Genomic DNA, 22,351 nt, shown 5'->3' with positions numbered 1-22,351 from the left:
ACATGTCACTCGGTCTGAGAGGGAGCGTCCAGACCTCGACCTCGGGTGATGCAGGAATGTTGAGTATTGACTCCCAAGATGCTGCGTCACTTGTACGAGGATCAGATCTCCAGCATGGACGTGTCTCTCCAAACAGATCCAGCTGAGGACAATGGTCTCTGATTCTTGCTCCAGCCTCGTAGTACAGGTCGCTGGTGTTCTCAGCCAACAGCATATGGGGTTATTATTGTTTCACTTGATGCAGGAAATATTAACGTTTATCTGTGCTTCGATCTGATCACAACTTCTATACAGAAAGAGGACAAATCGTCTCACAGTTTGTGTTTAACGACAGAACTTTCAAAGTGCTGCTCCTGTACCTAAAGCTCCTCTGTGGGTCAGAACCTCTGAATAGAGTCCAGCACATCAGTCTTGGCCGGTCAGCAGGTGACGGCGGTTGTTGTTTCACTGCGACCTCGCGATGGCCGGGTCGTCATCTCTCTGTCACCGTCTGGCCGCTCCCTTTTAATTTGATGCCTGGTGACGACTGTTAGTCACAGGATTGAGTCGCTAAACTTGGAAGGAACTAGATTTCAACTGTTGACTTATAATTAATACTTATATATATATACTATATATACTTATAAACAATCATTTAAGGTTCCATGTTCGTCTTCAGCCGGACCATTCTACTGTTTTATTTTGTGAGCTCTACGATATGCAAAAGACGTGTCAAAAATGTATATAAGTAAGTAAGTAATAGTTATTTGTAAAGCGCCTTTCTAGACCAGGGTAAAAAAAAAGTTGTTGTAGTATTTAGTTCCGGTGCTGTGTTTGAGTACTACGATGTCTTTAAAAGTCTTACTTAAATTTATCAAAACGTTCGTAAAATTGTCTTTTAACCCACATGTTGTCTTGTCTCAAGATTAAGAACCTCCACCTCTGGATATGTATTTATAAAAGCCAGGATGGACGTTCACCTTGACCTGGAGACAACACAAAGGATACCTCAGACACATTTGTTTTCGCCCACCGGGTCACCTTAACCCTGACATAACACAAAGGTTAAACCAAATACATTTTTCAAATTCTCATTATTAGAATTATATTCTATCTAATATATATATTCTATATTCTATAGTCTATTGGACTACATTCTTCTTAATACTTGCACAAAAAGCATCATTTATTCTAACTTCCTAAAAAACAGGTTAGTCTTCCATATTATTCCTGAACTGCAACACAAAATAAGTTTTTCATCCAGTACTTTAAACCCCGGACCCATGGTAAAACTTTTTTGTGGCACGTTACATTACCTGAGACCAAGACAAGAGAGTTTCCAAGACAAGACCAAGACTTCTTGAGGACAAGACAAAATATATTTTTTAAATAGTGCATCTGTACCTGTGCCTGGACCTCTTTACCTAAACTGCTGCCCCTGCGACTTGACAGTCACGTAAACATCTGACATTAAAGCCCCAATATTCTCCGTCTGACTGAGAGTTCATCACACCAGTGTCGGTCAATTTAATGCAGCAGGTCACAAGCTTACGGAACATTCTCAGCACACACTCACTGAAGCGTCACTAATCAAATCTGGAACAGATACAAGATGAGATAAGACATGTTCATCAGATTTTTTTTCTCCAAGTTTTTTAAACGTGTTTGTTGTTTTTTAAAACTTCTGTTGCCACACGTCTATGAGAGCTTTTCTTTCATTTCAAGTCCGAACGAGCCGAGTGCGTCATGAAAGATTAATGTAACATTCCTTTGTTAGGACTTGTGCAACTGCAGTTATGACCCTTCACACAGTAGAAATGCTGAGGAGTGACAGAACCGGTCAGTGATGGTGACGTCGCTCACATTAGTCCGACTCTCTCCGGGTGCAGACAGTGTGAACCTCACACGTGCTGCTCAAAGTGTTGGTCCCATAATGCACTGCAACACGTGTTGGATTGTTCAAGTTATGGAAGTGATTCGATACATCTTGTTTGACAAGATGATGAAATCTGAAGTCGTCATCTTTGTGAGTCATCGTTACCGTCAAGCATTTCAACCAAAGTTGAGCAAGATGAAAGTAGAGCTGCCAAAAATCATGATCATATTCAGATATTCAGATATTTCCTATTGTTACTATTTGGAGTTTGGAAAAGAAAGTATTTTAGCAAAAAGAAAAAAAACATGTTTACAGTTAGCTTGTTACTAATAGCTAATGTTTCACTCTTTTTCTTACTTCTTGGCAAACATTTACTGGCTTCTTTCTGAAAAACTTTTATTTTTTAGTTGCTGTAGATCTCTTTTGCTGACATTGCTGCCTTTTTTTTCTGAAATTGATTGAATTAATTTCAACTTTATTTAAAGTGTCAAATCAAAACAGAGCTATCTCGAAACATTTTACGGTTCAAATTAAACTTTGTAAGAGAAGAGAAAACAACAATATAACAGAATGAGCATCAGTGGCTCAGAAAAACAGGCAGAAACCTCGATCAGAACCAGACTCAGTGTGACAGCCTCCTGCTATATTGTGTCTCTAAATATGTTTGATAGATAAAATTAGAACAGCAATTTAAACGAAAAAGTATAATGAGCATTTTGAGATTCAACTAAAATGTGTGAAATTTTGATAAGTTTGATTATTATATCCAAGAGAAAAGAAGATTATATTTTAAAACTATACCAGTTTTGTGTCATTTCTGCACAAATCTGAAGGCACGCGGTTCAACACTGCTAGTCCAGGGCAGCAGAGTCACAGGCAGGCGTGTCCTACATGTCTGAAGTATTTAAAAGTCTGAACTTGCAGATTGAGTGTGAAACAAAAAAGGTGCGACTGTCTTCTCTTCCTCCTCAGAGTTCTTCCACCAGTGAACGAGTGAGTCTTTGTGTACTTTTGTGTGTCTTAACATTCATTCATGGATCGAGAATGAACGTCTCGTCATGTTGTTTTATGGATTTTTAGTTCACATTTATTAGTGAAGACGAATCTTCCTCCGCTGCCGAGTCACGTGTACAAGACTCTTGTTTATGCTCTGAAAAATTTCTTATAATTCACTTAAAAAACGTTCTTTGTTGAGAGACTGCGGTCGACCATGTGTGGCCTGAAGGGGATTGAGGTCATGAGTGAGGGGACGCTTGTGGATCAGCACCCTCCTGGAGGGAGAGTCTCAAATGTTGACTTTCTTTTCCCATTTACTCCTCCTTTTACCCCTGATACTATTAAAAAAACGTTTTTTAAATCTCCCCTTTCCTTTTTTTTTTAAACATCCAGTGAACATCCAGTGATTTTTAGTGCTCTTCTTTAATACATATTAAACATTGTTTATTTCTTTAGATTCTTGTTTGATATATGAATTTACTCTAATACATCAGATGTTTATTTAAGGGGATATGAATTATCCTTATTTATTTATTCTTTTTATCCCTTCTGAATTTTTTTTTTACTTTTACTTTATTAGAAAATTTACTTTTATAAAATATAATTTGTATTTTTGTATTATTTACATTTCTGTTGCACTGGAATACATTTACAACCACACATTCTAAAGATGTATTTATTTTAATATTTAATGTAAGTGGCCCTTTTATATTTGGGCTTGAACCGAGTTGGACCCGTTATTTTCTTAAGATTTTTAAAACTATTTTCTTACGGACATTTTTAACCCCTGTGTTATCTCAGGGTCAAGGCCTATAAAAACAAATGTGTTTGTGGTATCCCTTGTGTTGTCTCTGGGTCAAGGGATGCCACACACACATTTGTTTTCCGGCCTTCGGGTTACCTTGACCCTGATATATCAGGGTTAATATCTTTTTCTAAAACATGTATTAATCTCATTTATTTCAGTATTCAACATTTAAAAAATATTATTTACAATAATTAATCAAATTATTATTATTATTATCAACTTGAAAAATTATTTTTAAATACCTTCTTCTAAAATTCTTCTTCTATTTACTCATTGAATGGGTTGTAATGTATTTATTTGAAGCGATTTCATTATTTGATTATTTATCCTGGAGTCCTACTGAACACAGCATGTTGTTAACCCCCTGGATTACATCAGCGGGACCACCGAGGAGATGTTGTCGGTGTGATTCAGGTGGAAGTTTAGGTTTGATGTCTCTGGTCCTGCATGTTACATCAGCCCTCAGTGAGCGGCGTGTGTGGGCGCTCCTATCACTGGTCGCCTCAAATGACCCGAGGTTGTGATGACGGAGAATATTCTTCCAATTGTTTTCCGAGCCTCATTGGATCGGATTCTAATTAGGGCCTGTAGGGATGCTCAACATGCAGGACAGAAGGTTTGGACATTTCTGCATCATTAGACGATGATTTTCTTTGAGGGCTGATTTACAGTTAAAGAGCTAAAAATGTCACAGCATGTGGAGGGGAGTGATGGTCTCAGGCTAGTGGAGCAGAACCAACTTGACAACCTGCTTTGATAATGTGTCTGGTCTGGCTGGGAAGAAATCATGGGGCGGACCCGGGACCAGATGAAGGGACTACGCATCAGAAATATGTTCAGTTTGGAGAGAAGAAGAGTTTTGTTCTCAGTGAAGTAGTAACCACTGCATTGTTAACTTGTTTAGATTAACAACATTAATTTCAGTAACATAATTTGATTTTGTAAACTGAAGTTTGAGGCGCATTCCCTCTAAACAACCCTCTCAGTGACGGTGACCTGAACAGCTCCCGTAATGCTTTTCCGCCCAGTCAACCAATCACAGCTGTCAATCACTTTTGACATAGAAACATATGTGTTATATTTAAATACAGTATTGTAGCGACCAATCAGTTGTCATTAAATAGAGCAGTGCGTAGAAAGGCATCATGGGAGTTCACTGTTTTGTTGGCACCATAAATAAGGTTTGTCACAGCTGTTGCATTATCTGTCCTATTAACCCTTTTGTTAACTCAGGGTCAAGGTGACCCGGAGGCATGAAAACAAAAGTGTTTGTGGTATCCCTCCGGGTCAACGTTTTGGAAACCACTAGATGTCACTCTCAGTTTGAATATGACCCCAGGTTTCATTGAATTAGTAGATCAGAGTCAAAGATTATAAAGCAGAGAGTGACATCTAGTGGTCTTTTAAAATGAAGATACTGTATCATGATACCTCATCAACTGTTTCATGAAGCCTCATCAACACATCACTAGAAACGTCCTCCAGTCTGAGAGTGTTGGTTTGTAGGAGAAAATGCATGTTGATTTTAAACCCTCTGATGGGACTTCTTGCCTCACTTGCTCCTCTGAAAAAGACTCTTGAGCATAACAGTTTCTTTCATTACAATAAGCTCCTGGCTACAATCAAAAGTGCAGGGGCTTTGTGGGAATTTAGCGTTCGATAAAAAGAAGATTAAAAAAGAAGTTACGATGTGTGGCTCCTGATGAATTTGGTGGTCTCCAAGTCCCGCACCATGACCATCTTCACAGCTTGCGGTTTTTGGCTGATAACCGAACACCTGCGACACGAACGAGAAGCTGCTCTCTTCGGGGAGATAATTAGCATTTTTTAGCATGCTAACTAGACAATAGTGAGCGCCAACGCAAGCATCGGAGCGCCGGGGATCGCAGCCCACACACACTGACTGACTGCGCTCAAGTGAATGGACATAAAAAAAACCATTTTATTAACCGTCTTTGATCCTGAAAGCACCTGCAGAGATCCTTGCATCATCCCAGTGGAGTGATTATCGAACCCACACAGACACACACACACACACACACACACACACACACACACACACACCCACACACACATACACACACACACACACACACACACAAAGTGTGTTTATCTGGGGCCTCTGAGTCACGTCGGATCAGTTCGTGGTCTTGTCTATCAGCAGACTCACTCTGAGCTCACAGGCGCAATTCTCTCTGATCTATTAGAGACTCGCTCTTCCGACATGATTTTCATATGAATGAGACGTCAGCGTGTCGCTTCCAAGGCTGGCGAGTCACCTGCGACGCTGACGCAGGAATGTCAAGTGAGCGGGACAGATGTTGCGTACCTCCGGGGGGGGCAATTAAAGAGTCTGCGGGAGTTTAACCGGAGAGACTACTACACGGTGAACGCTTGTGTTAAAGGTGGTATGTAGAGGGTCAACAAGTTTTACTCGTATGTTTGACATCCATCATCTCTCTTTTCTGATCTTATCTTAAACACTGGCATCTTTATGGGTCACCACATCAACGTGAACATTCATCAACCATCAACCGGGCCACATAAAATGACTTGGTGGGCCAGATTTGGCCCCCGCACCTCGAAGTCACCTGGTGAGAGAAAAGTAGTGATGACTTTCTTTAGCATCTGTCCATCAACAGGTCATCATTAAATTATCAAAGAAATCATAAAATAATGAAAGGGGTGAACACAGTCTTGTGTTTGGAATCTAGTAATGATGGATGGTAGACACTCAGTGAAGGGAGAGGTTATTCGTTTTCAGGGAGCCCTGTTTCAGGAACAACGAGTGCCGCTATTAAACACTCCACTCTCTTCTTGAGCTGCCAGTCGTGCACAACTGCAGATTAGTTCAGATGAACTGGCTCGTGTGATTCAATAGTTGGGTTTCAAAGTACGAGCAGTTTTATTACAGCAGATAAATGCGGAAATTGTGGATTAATCTAAAGATGACTAAAATGAAAAAGCGTCCGGTTGATGGCAAACACAGCTGGGAACCTGTCGTCTGTTGGAATCAAACCCAAATCAAGTCAACTTATGCATTTTTTATCTTCTTAGGTTTGTGTGTAGTTGTGTCTATGTTTGTTTATTTGTCTTTTTGTGGTTAAATGTGTGGTTGCGTTCCAGTTGTGTGTCTGTTTGTGATTGTATGTATGTGTGTGTTTGTGTATTTGTCCGTCTGTTAGATATGTGTGCCTGTCTGTGTGATTGTGCGTGCGTGTTTGTTTGCGGGTTTGTTTGTGTGTTTGTCAGTTAGTCGACTGATTAGCGTGATGTTAGTTTAGTCGACGTCAAACAACTGTGTGAGTTCTGAGAAGGAACATAATTGACATCAAACAGAGACAACCGAGAACATATGTGATACAACGGGAGAATCATTTTTGAGGCAGGTTTATTAGCGACACACAAAGGCTTCCATCTGGTTTGGTGGACTTTGTTGTCAATCTATTTATTGTGATGCTCATGTCAAACCTAAGCCTCACCATGTCATTTCACACAGACCACAGCTTGTGAATGTAAATGTCGTTTTCAAATTGACATATAAAACAAAGTAAAAGCAAAGAAAAGTATGTAATCTTTGTGATGATCCATGATAATCCACAATCTGTGTCAATAATTCACTTTAATTCAACCTTCAAACACATGGTTTGAGCCTCTAAGAATGAAATGGCAGATGGATATTGCATTTTGATAAACAACAAAACATTTTTTGAAATTGTGATTCATTCTGAAATAGGAAATGTAATCAACCACCAGCAATCTAACCACCATTTCACTGAATACATGATTGTATTTCCATCAAAAGAACAAAATGGAAATTCTCCAGTTGAAATAAAATATACATATGTTACTTTTTTCTATTCACATATATTGATGAAATGACAGATGGACTAGATGTCAATCCAACTCAATAAGTAGACCATAGCCAAACATTATGCATCAGAGAGTGACATCCAGTGGTCTTTCAAAATTGTGATTAGGGTTGTGAGTTCAAATATAGCCTGTCCCAACTGTTTATGAAAGGGAACAGTTTCCTTTGCTGTATTTGCCGTATAATGATTGGCTGCCTTACCCTGGTGTCCCCATTTAACCCTGTGAAGTAAAAAAGCCAGATGAAGTCTGAAACATCCAATATTCTTATCAACGTTTTCTCAAATTTCCCTGAAACCTTCTTGTATTTTGCCATCAGACTGAGGCTCAGCCTCCGTGCTGCAGTGTACTTCCTACACGTTTGTCAGATCTTATTCAGTCACAGTGAATTCACCGCAGATGTTTCCTAATGATGTCAACGTGTCACTTCCTGCTTCTCAACAGCACCGTGCCGTGCAATATTCTCCTGAGCAGAAGGTCAATCTTTCGAACCACAGATGGAAAGTCCAGCTTTCCCATCTACCTATCTGTCCGTCCAAAATTACCTGTCAGAGGTCGTGAGCGGGAAACAAACCTGTGGCTGAATTGTTGTTGCTGCGCTTGAGTTTGAGCAGCAGAGGTAATAACTCAAGCAATTAAAGATGTTGTCCAGGCGGGATCGGTAATGGGACTGTCAGGCCTGATCAGGTGACTTCATCTGACGGCTTGCAGAAGCAGAAGTGGATAATTTTTGTGTGATAACAAGAGGAGCTATGATACGATGAAGTAACGGGCCAAACAATCAAGTTCATTTGCATTCACGCGTAAGACATTTGCACCTAACAAGGATAAAGGACATGACAATGACATATTTAAGTCAATAAAGGGATTCTTTCAATCGCTTACTCAAAAGTTTAGGAACAACACTTAATGGATATTTTTTCTGCGTCTTCATGAATTGCTTAATGCTAGTGAGACAATTAAAAAGTTTCACAAATAAAATGATGTTGGTTTTTTCACATCCACCGGTTAATGATACAAAATAAAATAAAAACGGAGACCATGGTAATGTCCTAGAGTCTCCTGTAAAATTCTGCCCGGGTATTGGTGGGTGTCTCTTTCGTTTCTAAAATTGTATTACGTTTTTTTCTCAGCATGAACAGGTGACCGAGTCAGCGTGACCTTCATGTTTAACTTACGGTTCAGTAGTGGTGAATAGATGAGGCTTCATGAAACAGTTGATGAGGTATCATGATACAGTGTCGTCATTTTGAAAGACCACTAGATGTCACTCTCAGTTTTGTCTCTTATCTACTAATCCAATAAAACCTGGCATCATTATCAAACTGAGAGTGACCTCTAGTGGTTTTTCAAAATGAAGACACTGTATCATGATACCTCATCAACTGTTTCATGAAGCTTCATCAACACAAACTGTCCAGCCTCCAAATATCTGGGGCTAAGCTTATCTTTACTTTTAACAATTGAACAGTTTGGTTTAATTTGATCAGTTTCCTGGGTCTGCACCAGGTACTCCTCTTAGTTGGACGTCTCACCATGTATGAGTCATCCTTAGATAGGCCTTTGTCCGGATGGTATCATAGTTTTTCCATCTAATCGTTTTATCTATCAAAAAAGGTCATGAAAGATGGACATTTAGCTTAAACACTGAAAGTTTGCAGAACAAGCAAGAAGACAACAAGGTTTTTTTTTAGTAAATTTGACTGAAAACAGCATCTTGATGAATCAAGATTCACAGACTAATGTAACTTCAGAGAAAATACCATCCAAACAAATCACCTCTCAGACAGTAATAATCAATAGACAGGAAGACAAATAAATGATTTTTTCTGTAACAAATGTCTCATGGGTCAGCACTGGTCCCCGGACTGGGGTTTGGGGACCAACGTTATACTTCTTTTGTGTGTCCTCTGCTACACACTCCATCAGTAAAGTTGTGATTGATTGAAGCTCTAGTTTGAAGAAATATTGTTTCCCCTGCTGCCTGAGCCCAGATGTTTGCTGCTCATTATCATGAAAGATAAGCTGAAGATTATTCGTAATATTTCCAGTGAGCTTTGGGACGCCGAATCGGCACTGATTTATAATCTGTTGCTACTGTTCTAAAGCGACAGAGCTTTATCTTTTAGCTCAGCTCTTTCTTAACCAGGTCCTCCATGACTTCAGCTGCGTGATTACTCCATCAATCTCAGCCTGAATCGTTGACAGAAGGAAGTCTCATCATCATGGATCAGGGATTCGTCACTCTGTGTGTTTCAGAAAACTCTTTCTCAATTTTTTATTTTTCTCTTCTCAGGATGCCAGTGGAGACACGGTCAATCAGAGACAGGTCAGCGACGGGTCGCTTTCCAATGGTCACTCTGGATTTTGGGGAAGAGGAGGAGGAAAATGGAAAATCAAAACCCGAAGAAAAGGTCAAGGAGGAAAACGCGTGCAGGCGGTGGCTGAGGAAAGCGTGTCCGTGCTGCTGCCCGGAGACGGACGACGACGTCACAGACACTCTGGTCACCGATGACGTTCTCAAGGACGATAACGAGCTCAATGGTATTGGTGTTGAGTCACTTTCAGAAGTTCAATTATTTACAAATCAGGACACAGAAACAGACAGAAATAAATACCATATGCAACTCTTAATACTGATGTGTTGACGAGGCTTCACGAAAGTTTTGATGAGGTATCATGATATGGTGTCTTCATTTTTAAAGACCACTAAATAGCGTTTAAAAATTAAGACAGTTTTCATTGATTTACTGCATTTTTTCAACTATAATGTGCACTACATTATAAACCGTGTTATTCCTTCCTCCACTTCCGTGTCACTGATCCTTTTATCTCTTGCAGCTGCTCTGTTCCTAATTCAACAGTGTGACTGATAGCCTTGGGTTTGAAATCCACTTCGTAAGCATATCTCTTAATAGGTTCCATTTTGGGTCCTTATACACATACTTATGTTGAAACACAGTACCTATTATGATTACTCAGTATTACTCCCCGAGGATTCTGGCAACGGTGCCTCTCAGAGTAATATCAAGGATCCTTGTGGAGTATTACCTCAGAGCCTTGCGTAGTAATACTAAATATCAGTGGGGTATTTATACAGAGCCCCATGAAGCATTACTAGGGAGCCTTGCTGAGTAATACTATGGATCCTTGCAGAGTAATATTTCGGACCCTTGCAAAGTAATATAACAGAAACTATTGGAGTTATACTGCGGCGATCATGGAGTAATACTATGAAGCCTCACAGAGTAAAACTACAACTTTTCATTGAGTAATACTACTAATATTTTCTGAGTAATAATACAGAGTGAGTATTACTACGGAGCCTCATTGAGTAATACTATGGATCCTTGCGTAGTGTTATAACAAATCCTTGCAAATTAATACTCCAGAGGTTACACTACCTCCCGGAATTATAGTTCAGAGCTTCACAGAGTAAAACTTCAGAGCCTCAAAGCGTAATAATACTACTGAACCTTGCAAAGTAATCATACGTGCCTTTCAGTTTTCCAAAGATAAATACTCCGTTTCCTCGAGAAGTAATACTACATATCAAAGTTGCACTTAAGAATTTGAAGAAAATTAAGACATTGTTTCATGAAGCCTCATCAACACATCACTAGTTGACACTGATTTTAAAAAAGACAACTTGACGTGTCTCTTCAGAACTCTTGCTCTGGGTGAAATCTATAGACCTGATGAAGATCAAATCGGGTCAGAACCGGGCGGAGCACCACACCCATCTCTATCAAAGTGACGACTTCATCATCCGCAGAGGGCAGAGTTTCTTGATGTGGATCACTTTGTCTCGAGCCTTCAACAGCAACACCGACAAACTCCACCTTGAACTCAAATCAGGTTAGTCCGAGTCCTTGGCAAGAACGGCGGGGTGTTTACAAAACAGCGGCGTCAGAATCTGTCCCGCCATGATTTGATTAGTGAGTATTCCATATCTGGAAAATGACTTTAATATAGTGGAGATAGAAAACCTTTCACATCAAATAAGCCGTGTGTGTGTGAATGCTAATTCCACGTATCTCCCTCGTGGTCGACCTCCATGGCTCGAGTGCCAGCAGAGTAACAGGATGGATGCATTCCAACCTAGCTAACCTCGGATCACACGCCGCCCGACCCTCCAAGACCTGCGATGTGCTGCGCTGCTTATCATAATTACACTTCTCCTCCTCACCAGTGACAGCGAGATGACGGGTTCTAAAGCAGTGGGTGGAAAGCTCTCGCAGGAAGTTTTAATTTCAGAGAATTTATCCGGCAGCTCGTGTCATTTTAGTTCCGTTTGTTTGCAGCATCTATGGAAATGTAAGGAGGAAGAACCTAAAGAGAGGCTGGTTTTCTTCTTTTTGGTTACTATTGCTATGGTAACAGCTCCCGTTGCTATGCTTCACTAGAAGCGGTCTTTGGATGGAGCTGCTGTCACAAAAAAAAAAATCCCGTCTCCAGACAATTCCCCAACACTGGTGCCCCCCTGCCCCAAACTAACCGTATGCAGGCATCCACCTGATTACCCATTTTCTTATTCTCTTAACCTTATTGTGTTGAAAGTGACACGATGGACAGGACCGCTGACATTCCTGCAATTTTCGGCGGCATGCTGAAAACAAGTGGAGCTTGAAGACAATAATTACAGTGTCTTTTACAGAGAAGCTCACTTCCATGTCAGGGATGGGAATTTTACCCTCCACTGGTTCTTATGGAGAAAACACAATATTTGATTAGTTCTTTCTTTTATGAAAAGAGACGTGTGTTTGATCAACAAACAACCACTAAAGATGGAAAAAGTTACCAGCCATGGCGTATATATGATGAAACTCCGATTTGTTCCTCCTCTGACCCTGGCGATACCATTGTCCCGCTCAAAAGTTCTGTTGCAGTAGCTAGTATGGACGGATTTTCATGTGAAAGTGTGTATATTTAAAGCAACATGAAAATGAAATGTTAATTTTTTCAAACAAATACAACTGAAATCTGTATTTTATTGGGAGATTACTGAAAATGGAAATCTAAAAGTGTTGCGTATTTTACTTGAAAAGCTAAATAAATAAATTCTTATCAACAAATAAATAAACCTCATAAAGACATGTTTTAGGCAGCTTGACAAACAACAACACAACCTTATTAGTGAAGTAATAAATGTACTTCAATGAAGTTATTATTTATATATGTTATTTATATAACGTCTTCACCTTCAGGTCTCATTTAAGCATCAAATATAGACGTCCTTGTCCGGCAGACGGACGAACCGACCGGCTGCCACGGTTGAGAGAATAACCTTTTGTGATGGAGCTAAAATACAGAAGTCCGTCCTTGACATGTGAGGAGCAGCATGTTTGTTTACGCTCTTGCTTTCCTGTGAGGAACTGTCAATCAAATCTGGACACTGACACGCCCACACAACGGTCAAGAACTCTTAAAAGAAAATCCATCTGTCTGAGCGCGAGTCCTGTTTGTTTGTTGATTTGTAGATGTGACCTCCATGAATACATTTAAAGTGATAGTTCACCCTGTATTCAAACTTCACTCATTGTCTGCTCACCCTCATGTCGACAAAGGGATGGGTTTATTACCAGAGGGATCGGTTTCTTTTTAGAGATTTTATTTGTCTTCATCTTCCTCCAACATGATGAACATCCAAATACCTCTGTGATGCTCTTCACTAATGTCCATCTTGTATTGAAGTCTTCACAAGAATAATTGTTTCTGAAAAACCTGAATAAGTCTATATTTTAAGCTTGTTTGTAGTAGAAGTTTAAAGAATACTTGCAATACAGAGCTAACACAGTCTGCTGTCTACACTGAATATTCTACAATTTAATTTTGGGTAAAGTACACCCTTTAACATCAAATGCTAGGAATATATTATAGAGATGAATTAAAAGGTACACATTTTTTAACACTTTTTCAAATCACAAATTATGTTTTGGAATGAAATGATTTTTTTTGTAAGTCGTTAAAACAAAACAAACAAATAAGATTAAAACCAGTTATTTTCATGACATTTTATCTGTTTTGCTTACATAAACACATTTTTGGGTTTTTAATGATACAAACATCTCTATTAGAAGCAAAAATTTAAAGGAGATCAACGCAAAATATCCTTTATATTTTTGTTTGAACTAAATGATTCATTATTGCTAATAAATGTTATGGTTATTTAGCCGGTTTAATAGTCACAAACATGTATTCCGTGTTAACTGACACTAAATGGTTAAATTAATTCTCTCTGTGACTCAGTTTATGTTTACACGACTGTTGCCATGACGACACCAACAAGAATGCAGGTGTGGCATCATTCAGAACCGAGTGATGAAAGACTCAGGTTGCTGGTGGTGTTGCTGCCGTGAACCTGACGTGTCATGTTTTTAAAGTGTGACTCGAGTCTCACCTGTCCTCAGGTGCGCTGCCCTCCGTGTCCAAGGGGACCCACGTCATCATCCCCCTGGTGGACTGTCTGGAGGATGGCAGGTGGGAGGCGGCAGTGGTGGAGGAAGACGGTCAGAGGCTCAAACTCTCCGTCAACTCTCCGGCCACAGCGGTCGTCGGACGATATCAACTCCAGGTGGAGACTTGCTGTCCAAAAGGTCAAGCTCTTTCCTCTCACAACCCCGACAATGACCTTTACCTGCTGTTCAACCCCTGGTGTGAAGGTAAACACTGGAGCTGACTCTGTCTAATTGAAGTGAAAGATATATCGTTATTTACTAAATATATTTAATTTAATATCATTTGAGTTTGACAATTAATTTTACGAATGATTTCAAGTCATATAATCAAAATATTCGTTAATGAATCAATAGTTACTGTATTCTTTGTCTGAAAATGTAATACATAAATACAAATAAGTAGGGATAATAATCATGTGTTATTCCTGTAAAATATTCTTGATTCAAAAATTTTTTTTTTATTGACATAAAGTAGATAACATCTCACAAACAGTGCAAGAGCTAAGGTCTTAAGTAGGCAATGAGTTATACAGGGTTTTTTTTAGCTGATCCTTACCACCCTGTAATATATAGTGGGGGTGAGTATTGGCAAGAAACTTTTGATACGATAGGTATCATAATATAGGGGCAACTATACGATATTTTCTCATCTATTACGATACTTTAGAAACAAGGATACAGTATATTTGTAGTATTGTCAAGTACTTGACTCTGGTGTTGCAGAATTTACAGACACACATGAATCTTGACAAAGTCATAACTGCTTTCATTTGTTTTTTAAACCAAAATATGTCCAAACATCATCTTTAAAAGACGTGGAGTCGACTGTATCCTCTCATCCTCAGTCATTGCTTTAATCTTGTGGGATTTCACTTCTACTTCATCTGTGGAGGATACTGTGAATATTTGCGTGTTCATTGTAAATTGAATGATTCTAGTTAATGCACACTCTATTAACGAAACTATAAAATAACTATAATTAAATAATATATGATCATCTTGTGTTATCTCAGGGTGAAGGTGATCTGGTGGCCCGAACACAAATGTGTTTAAGGTATCACTTGTGTTGCCTCTGGGTCAAGTTGAACGACCTGGTTGACCCAGACACCGCACAAGTACCAAAGAAAATAAAAATCTCCACGCAATAACTCTTACTATTCCATTATTTTGAAAATTTGTATACAAATTCTGGTCTCCAATTGAATAACAAACCTTGAATTTTACTAACAATAAATTGCTGAACATTTTCAAGGTTATACATGAATGCATTATATCTTATAGGTCCATACAGACAGGGTGGTATAATGTATTTGAGATCAGTCTGTACAATACGAAAGATAAATATAGTTCCCATAGTGCACTGCCACAAACCTTCACCTCGATATATTCTTAATGGACTTGGACTCCGATTTGCAGAAGATGCAGTGTTCCTGGATTCCGAAGAGCAGCGACAGGAGTACGTCATGAACGAGGTTGGCCGTATCTACTACGGCACAGAGAACCAGATCGGAGTGAGATCGTGGAACTACGGTCAGGTGGGTCCGAGGCCTGTCTGCTGTAGTGAAGCACACTCTGACCACAAACCTGTTTGATGATCTTCCTGCAGTTTGACGAGGGGATTCTTGCCGCCTGTCTCTTTGTCCTGGAGAAGAGTGGAACCCCTCCGTCCGGGTGGGGGAACCCTGTGAATGTGGTGCGAATCGTGTCGGCCATGGTGAGCAGACAGTTTGATACAGGAATGACCCTCCAGATAGTCAAATTGAACAAGTTATTTTATATAATCAACTCATGGTTATGCCCTTTTCAAAGTCAAAAATAAGAGCTGTCTAAGCAGTTTGGATGTCCTGAGTTTGCAGAAGAGCTTGAAATCCAGCAGAAAATGTTCATTCGTATCACGTTACTCTCGTGATCCGGTTGTGAGCTGGTGAGAAATGTGCTCCGGACATAATGTCTAGAAGCATTAATAAACAGGAAATGAATCGATTTGCCACACAAAAATAGAGTGCAGCGTCATGTCTACACACTGTATGTATCCTCATATCTTTGTCATCCGGAATTAGAGCAGACCAAACATGAGTCTGTGGACGCTTGGACCGACAAATCACACAGCAATAGAAACACAATTGAAATAAAGAGGTACAAACAAACTGTTAAAGTATATCAGTGCCATCAGAATAATTGTTAAGATATGAAAACTTTTCTAAATTTTTAATTGAAATAAGGATTTTTTTTATTTTTATTTTCTTCTCAATAGGTTCTATATTGAATCGATATTAACCCTGTCCAAAACATTTATTTTTATTTGAACATCTTCTGCACAACATTTAAAATGCTCTGAAATAAATAATAAAAAAGAACAATATATAATGAATGTTAGAAAAAGAAAAGTTTTTCTATGAGAGCGACTGATGCATGATCCTTGGCAGTGGTAATATATGGATGTCTTTTTTTTTATCTTGTGTATCAGTGATGATGAGTGTACTGCTGCGTGAAGATCGACTAAAACCTCTGATTTGTAATGCAGATCAACTCCCCTGACGACCAGGGAGTCGTCGAAGGAAGCTGGTCAGGAGACTACTCCGACGGGACCAGCCCTACCGTTTGGAGCGGAAGTGTTGAGATCCTACAGGAGTACCATAAAAACAATGGCGCGCCCGTCAAGTACGGCCAGTGCTGGGTCTTTGCCGGGGTGGTCACCACAGGTAAGCGACTCACCCTGAGGCCTGATGCGTTCCAATGATGACTCACTGCTGATTCTTCTCCACAGTCCTGCGATGTTTGGGGATCCCGGGTCGCACCGTGACCAACTTCAACTCGGCTCACGACACAGACGTGTCGTTGACGACGGACGTGTATCTAGATGAGGATCTGGAGCCTTTGACTCATCTGAATACCGACTCCGTCTGGTGTGTGTTTGGTTCTGATGCACTGCGCCTGTTTATGCTGTCCTCACCTGATGTGACATTCATCACTCTCCAGTTTAGTGAGCCTGACCTTCAGTGTCTCTCCTGCAGGAATTTCCACGTGTGGAACGACTGCTGGATGTCTCGTCCTGATTTGCCTTCAGGCATGGGAGGCTGGCAGGCGATCGATGCTACGCCTCAAGAGACCAGTCAAGGCACCTTCTGTTGTGGGCCAGCGTCTGTGGCTGCTGTACGCAATGGTCATGTCTACCTCAAACACGACACTCCGTTTGTGTTCGCTGAGGTGAATGACGTGTTATTGGTTTTGTTCACATCCAAGATTCACAACAAAGACTCCTCAGAAGGTCATCTGCCTGCGCATGGATTCTCTGATGAAGCAGCGAGAATTAATAATGTGATCAGGGAGACATTGGACATCTTTTTTTGACAAGAGATCCAAATTTAGGACAGTCTTTCCGACTGCAATGTCAAATGAAGGAGATTGATTTCCACATTTTTCTTAATCTCTGCCTCACAATGATTCTGTGAGTGCCAAATTCTTGCTTACAGATTTATATTCTACACTGATTTATATTTTACTGTCAGCAAATAACTTTTCTGAAATCTGAGATTTTAGACACAATCTCTAGTTTCCTTCCTGTATATTGATCCACAACAAAAATACTACTCACTTGTAATCATTATCTAAGGACGATCCAACCCTTGATTTTGCTATGACAACTATTGACTCCTGAAATTTATCTTCTCTAGAGTCTAGACTTTTGAAACCACCTCAGGCAAAACCGATTCACTATCAAGCCCGTAGAGTTTTTCTACTAGTAATGGGTTGATGAGGCTTCATGAAACAGCTGTTGATGTATCATGATACAGTGTCTTCATTTTGAAAGACCACAATATGTCACTCTCAGTTTGAAAAATGGTGCCAGATTTGTTTGACTTAGTAGATCAAAACCAAAGCCACTGTATCATGATACCTCAACATGAAGCCTCATCAAACCATCAATAGTTGCTACCAAATAAACGTGTTTGATCATTGCCATTGTTGACCCAGGTGTTGACCCAAATAATGACCCAGGTGTTGACCCTGTAGATAATAAAATGCAGATCCATATTTTAATTTTGTATCACTGGGCGTTGCTTACTTTGGGACCGCTATGTCGGTCCAATCCAAGACTGTAGAACCCTAACCAAGACCAGAAAAAGCTCAATCAGCCACCTCTCAAAACAAAGGAGCAGTGGCTATACTCCGAGTCTCTCCTGGGTGTTAGGGAGAGGCCAGAAACTATGTGGGGAAGATAATTTCCGTGATCTTGATCTTTCTGTCACTATCCACCGCTGCGTACTGACTATCAACTAGTGACTATAGTTGAGGGCAGGGATGTACAAGTGCTTTACCTTTTGACTTATAAATGTTCTTGTGTCCCATTCCTTTTTTCCATGAGCATATCCAAGACAGAACGTTTCTGGAGTTTATTCCCATCAATATCAAGAGCACTTATTGAAAACTATTCTAATGATTTAATGCTGTTGATTTCAAGCATCATCCGAATGAGATTTTTCTTCCTCCTCCTAAACTTTGTGACCCTCATGTTGACGAATGATATTTGTTTTGTTTTAATAATAAGCCATATGGCATCGATCAAAAGATGTGTGACGCTTTCCATCTGTTTTCCGCTTCCCTCCCTCCTGCTGTTACTGGGTCTTCTAGGTGAACAGTGACAAAATCTACTGGCAGAGGAATAAAGACGGAACCTTCAGTCAAATCCACAGTGAAAAAAAGATCATGGGTCACTTAATCAGCACCAAGGCGGTAGGATCAGAGGAGCGGCACGATATCACTGATATTTACAAACACCCCGAAGGTATTCCTGAGTGAAACGGGCGCATCAGACCAAATAATCTGTCAACACCACTTTTCATATTATATTCAACCGCTTCAGGTACGGAACAGGAGCGCATTGCAGTGGAGACGGCCTGCCGCTACGGAACAAAAGCCGAGGCGTACTCTCCGCCCACCGCAGAGGACGTAACCATGGAGGTGACCATGGATGGCGATGCTGCGCAAATGGGGAAGGATGCAGAGTTGATCATAAAGTTGCAAAACAGCAGCACGGAGGAACGAAACATCACACTGCACAGTCAGGTTGCTGTCATGTACTACACCGGCGTCCAGAAGGCCACGGTCAGGAAGGACAACACGGACCTGGTGTTAATGCCCAGCAAAGGTTAGAAGTCATTTTCTCACTTGTGACCACAAAAAAATGTTTCCCACCTCAGGCATGAATTCCCATTAATATTATCCACTTGTCTGACCCAGTTTTAGAGTATGGTATTATCTTTACCACCCCATATCTGACAAGATATACTCCATTTTACACATATCAGACAACTTTATTTCTAAATATTTAATGGTTTCCTGCTCTAGAAGTGTCCTTAACTTCCTATCATAAAATGTAGGTTTTATTAATTATTTGAACATATACTAATGTACAAAACAGTGTTACAGGGTGGTAAATTTGAGGTATTAATGTGTGTTCTCATCTAACTTACTGTAGCTAGGAAGTTTAACATTCAGTTTAGAAATTCCTTAAAGGGATAGTTCACACAAATTTACATTTCAATCATGGGTTACTCTTCCACCAACCCTTAGTCTGTTGAGGGAGAGTAGAAAATGAGTTACTTTTCTCTTTAACTTTACACTTTTTTATATACAAAAAAAGGAAGTGCGCAATGAGCACTAAATTGGTGCACTCAATTGGCAAGAAAAGTGACTTTCACTTTCCACCCTTAACAACCGCCATCTTAGTGACGTAGAAGACGCTAAAAGGAAGCTACGTCACTGACGTTGAATGCGCGTCTTCGGAGCAGATAACGGGCGTGAATGTCTCAAGAAAACACTAATATTTACCACAAAACAACAATAATAACACAATGAAACACAACTTAATAACTTGATTCAATTTTTGAAAAGTGCTGTCAAGTGTCGTTGATAGTGTTTCAACGGCCGGTCTCGATCAGCGTTAAAAAAGTAGTAGAAGAAGAAGCTGTCGAGTTATTTCCTGTAAGTGTGTAGCGAGTGTTTGATTTGAGACAGTACTATCTCTTTATCCGTGCGCTACCTTAAACCAGTGTACTCGGAAAAGTGCGCTATATGGGATGCGATTTAAAAAACGAAATGATATATTAGTGTTGTGTTGATGTAGGACAGGTCTGTAGACTGATTCCTACTGTCATTCACACCTGCAGAGAAGGTCCTGGAGTGGACGCTCCCGTACAAGGACTACAAAGACCAGCTCGTGGACCAGGCGGCGCTGATGCTGACTTTGTCCGGCCGAGTCAAAGAGACGCAACAAGTCCTCGCCACGCAGTTCAGCTTCAGACTCAGGACTCCCAACCTCACCATCAAGGTAGCTTCAACGCCTCATTACTCTTCACTGCAATATCGTCTGACCCTGTTATCGCTCCCAGCCCATCGGCAAGGCAGTGGTCGGGGAGAAGATGACCGTGGAGATTTCCTTCACCAATCCCCTCCCTCGAGTGTTGAAATCTGTGATATTCCACGTGGAGGGACTGGGCCTCCTACCGGCTCGCAAGATTAATTATGGGTAAGGGAAACAAGTGCTCTCGTATCATGCTCTGGTTTTACCGCAGCTGCCTTGTCAATATTTCTCATTTACGAGTGGCGCTGTCATTTCCTGTCCTGCTCTCAGAGATATTGGCAGTCGTGTCACCACCAGTCTGACCGAGCACTTTGTCCCCTCCCTGCCCGGACCGAGGAAATTACTGGCTTCATTGAACTGCAGGCAGCTCACGCAGGTTCACGGTGTGGCTGACATCGTCGTGCAGGAGAGCAGCGACGGAGCCACTTCCTGATTCCAACCCTCCAATATTCCATTTCACCACTGGCTGGCCTCCGCATCTACACAGCTACTGTGCTGCCTCGTGATGATGATGTGGAAGGTTTATTTTCCTTCACGTTCAACCAAATGTGTTATTTTATATATATTTTTAACTCACATATTATTCTGTAAATAATGTTCCAGATCATTTGTATTTATTAAATGCAATGTATGATAAATGTTCTCCGTGTCTCAAAGAAACTTCATAATTAAAATTTCATAATCGATAATCTAGACCAGGGTTCTGATATTCAACTAGCAGGGAGGGTTTTTTAAAAAAATGTTTATTAACACATATGTCTCAATTGACATAAACAAAATCTGTTCCATCTTAACTATAGATGTGTTGATGAGGCTTCATGAAACAGCTGATGAGGTATCATGATACAGTGTCTTTATTTAGAAAGACCACTAGATGTTACTCTAAGTTTAAACCAGGTTTCATTGAATACGTCAAAGATTATGAATCTCTAGTGGCCTTTCAAAAGGAAAACACTGTATCATGATACATCATAAGCATCAGCATCATTTTAATGAAGCTCTCTTTAACCCAATTACTAATCCTAATTACATAAACAAATCTTTATGAATAATAACATTTTATAGGATGATCTTTATTCCTTAACCATCTTATATGTACAACGACTGATAACCCAGAGGTTGTATAAGGTACTGAGAGAGTAGGACAGTGCCATCTTAAAATTGGAAATACATACTGTATATCTAGTGATGGGCTGATGAAGCTTCATGAAGCATGTATTGTTGTCTAGAGGTCAGTAGGTGGCACCATCAGCTTTAAAATGATGTTTCATTAGAACAGTTGTTCAAAACAAAGGAAAATAGTGCAGAGACCACCATCTAATGGAAAAAGTAATGACACTGTTTAATGAAGCTTCATCAGAACATCACTAAATACTACATGTATCTAAAAGATATTATATATAGATATATATATAGATATATTTGATACGGATCATCCAACCTGGATGCTGAAATCTTGTGGGAGTTGCAATTGTGGGAGCATAAGTTTGCATTTCTTTGACTTCTTGGTGTGACAATTAGGTCTTGGCAATATGACCACCCAGCAAATGTGTTTAAAGCACAAAAACAGTTACAATTTCATAGTTTGCTTACCCTCCACCCCCTAGAAAAACCTAACTTCTCTGAAGATAATATTATTATTTGATCGTCTAGCGTGCTCCATCTACCTTCTCCTCAGTCATGGTTTTATGTAACACTTAGAAACACTTTCATTGGTGGGAGAGCAAGGCAGAGCAGGATTGTGAAGACAAGATTTAATAATAGACGTCTCAAAGGAAGATGTTCTGCGTCAGACTATTTGAGTTACTCAGCACTAAAAGTTCAGCTTTTGTCTTTTGATTACCGTCCAACAAACTTTTACTGTCCAGACAGCAAATACTGACTCATGTGAGAAGAATAGCGTGGAATAATAAACGCTGAATATATTTTTGCATTACTGAGCTTTGTTTTCGTTTAAGTTTTAAACAGAATGTGAATTGAATTGGCTTCAACCCACATGA

General features: G+C 40.0%; 1 protein-coding gene across 1 annotated transcript; it reads left to right on the top strand.

Moving 5' to 3' along the window:
• Positions 1 to 2,768: 2,768 nt before the first annotated feature.
• On the top strand, positions 2,769 to 20,987 carry LOC148087025 (protein-glutamine gamma-glutamyltransferase K-like). Its single transcript, XM_087785230.1, has 14 exons — positions 2,769 to 2,848; positions 9,826 to 10,073; positions 11,196 to 11,387; positions 13,940 to 14,191; positions 15,404 to 15,522; positions 15,594 to 15,701; positions 16,512 to 16,689; positions 16,755 to 16,893; positions 17,002 to 17,194; positions 18,620 to 18,773; positions 18,852 to 19,136; positions 20,158 to 20,318; positions 20,380 to 20,516; positions 20,622 to 20,987. Exons 2-14 carry the CDS (start codon positions 9,827 to 9,829, stop codon positions 20,782 to 20,784), a joined length of 2,328 nt encoding a protein of 775 aa, XP_087641356.1. The 5' UTR covers positions 2,769 to 2,848; position 9,826; the 3' UTR covers positions 20,785 to 20,987.
• Positions 20,988 to 22,351: the final 1,364 nt, after the last annotated feature.

The sequence above is a fragment of the Callionymus lyra genome, chromosome 2, assembly GCF_982586985.1.
Source record: "Callionymus lyra chromosome 2, fCalLyr1.hap1.1, whole genome shotgun sequence".
Lineage (NCBI taxonomy): Eukaryota > Metazoa > Chordata > Actinopteri > Syngnathiformes > Callionymidae > Callionymus > Callionymus lyra.
Note: the sequence above shows the minus strand (reverse complement) of the source record. Positions and strands in the feature narration are given on the sequence as shown.

What these genes read in the sequence shown, in the direction of transcription:
- LOC148087025 (XM_087785230.1), top strand. Translation starts at nt 9,827, where the DNA reads ATGCCAGTGGAGACACGGTCAATCAGAGACAGGTCAGCGACGGGTCGC. An exon ending in TGCGAATCGTGTCGGCCATG is followed by an intron (nt 15,702 to 16,511) that starts GTGAGCAGACAG and finishes TTTGTAATGCAG; the next exon opens with ATCAACTCCCCTGACGACCA. An exon ending in CTGAATACCGACTCCGTCTG is followed by an intron (nt 16,894 to 17,001) that starts GTGTGTGTTTGG and finishes TCTCTCCTGCAG; the next exon opens with GAATTTCCACGTGTGGAACG.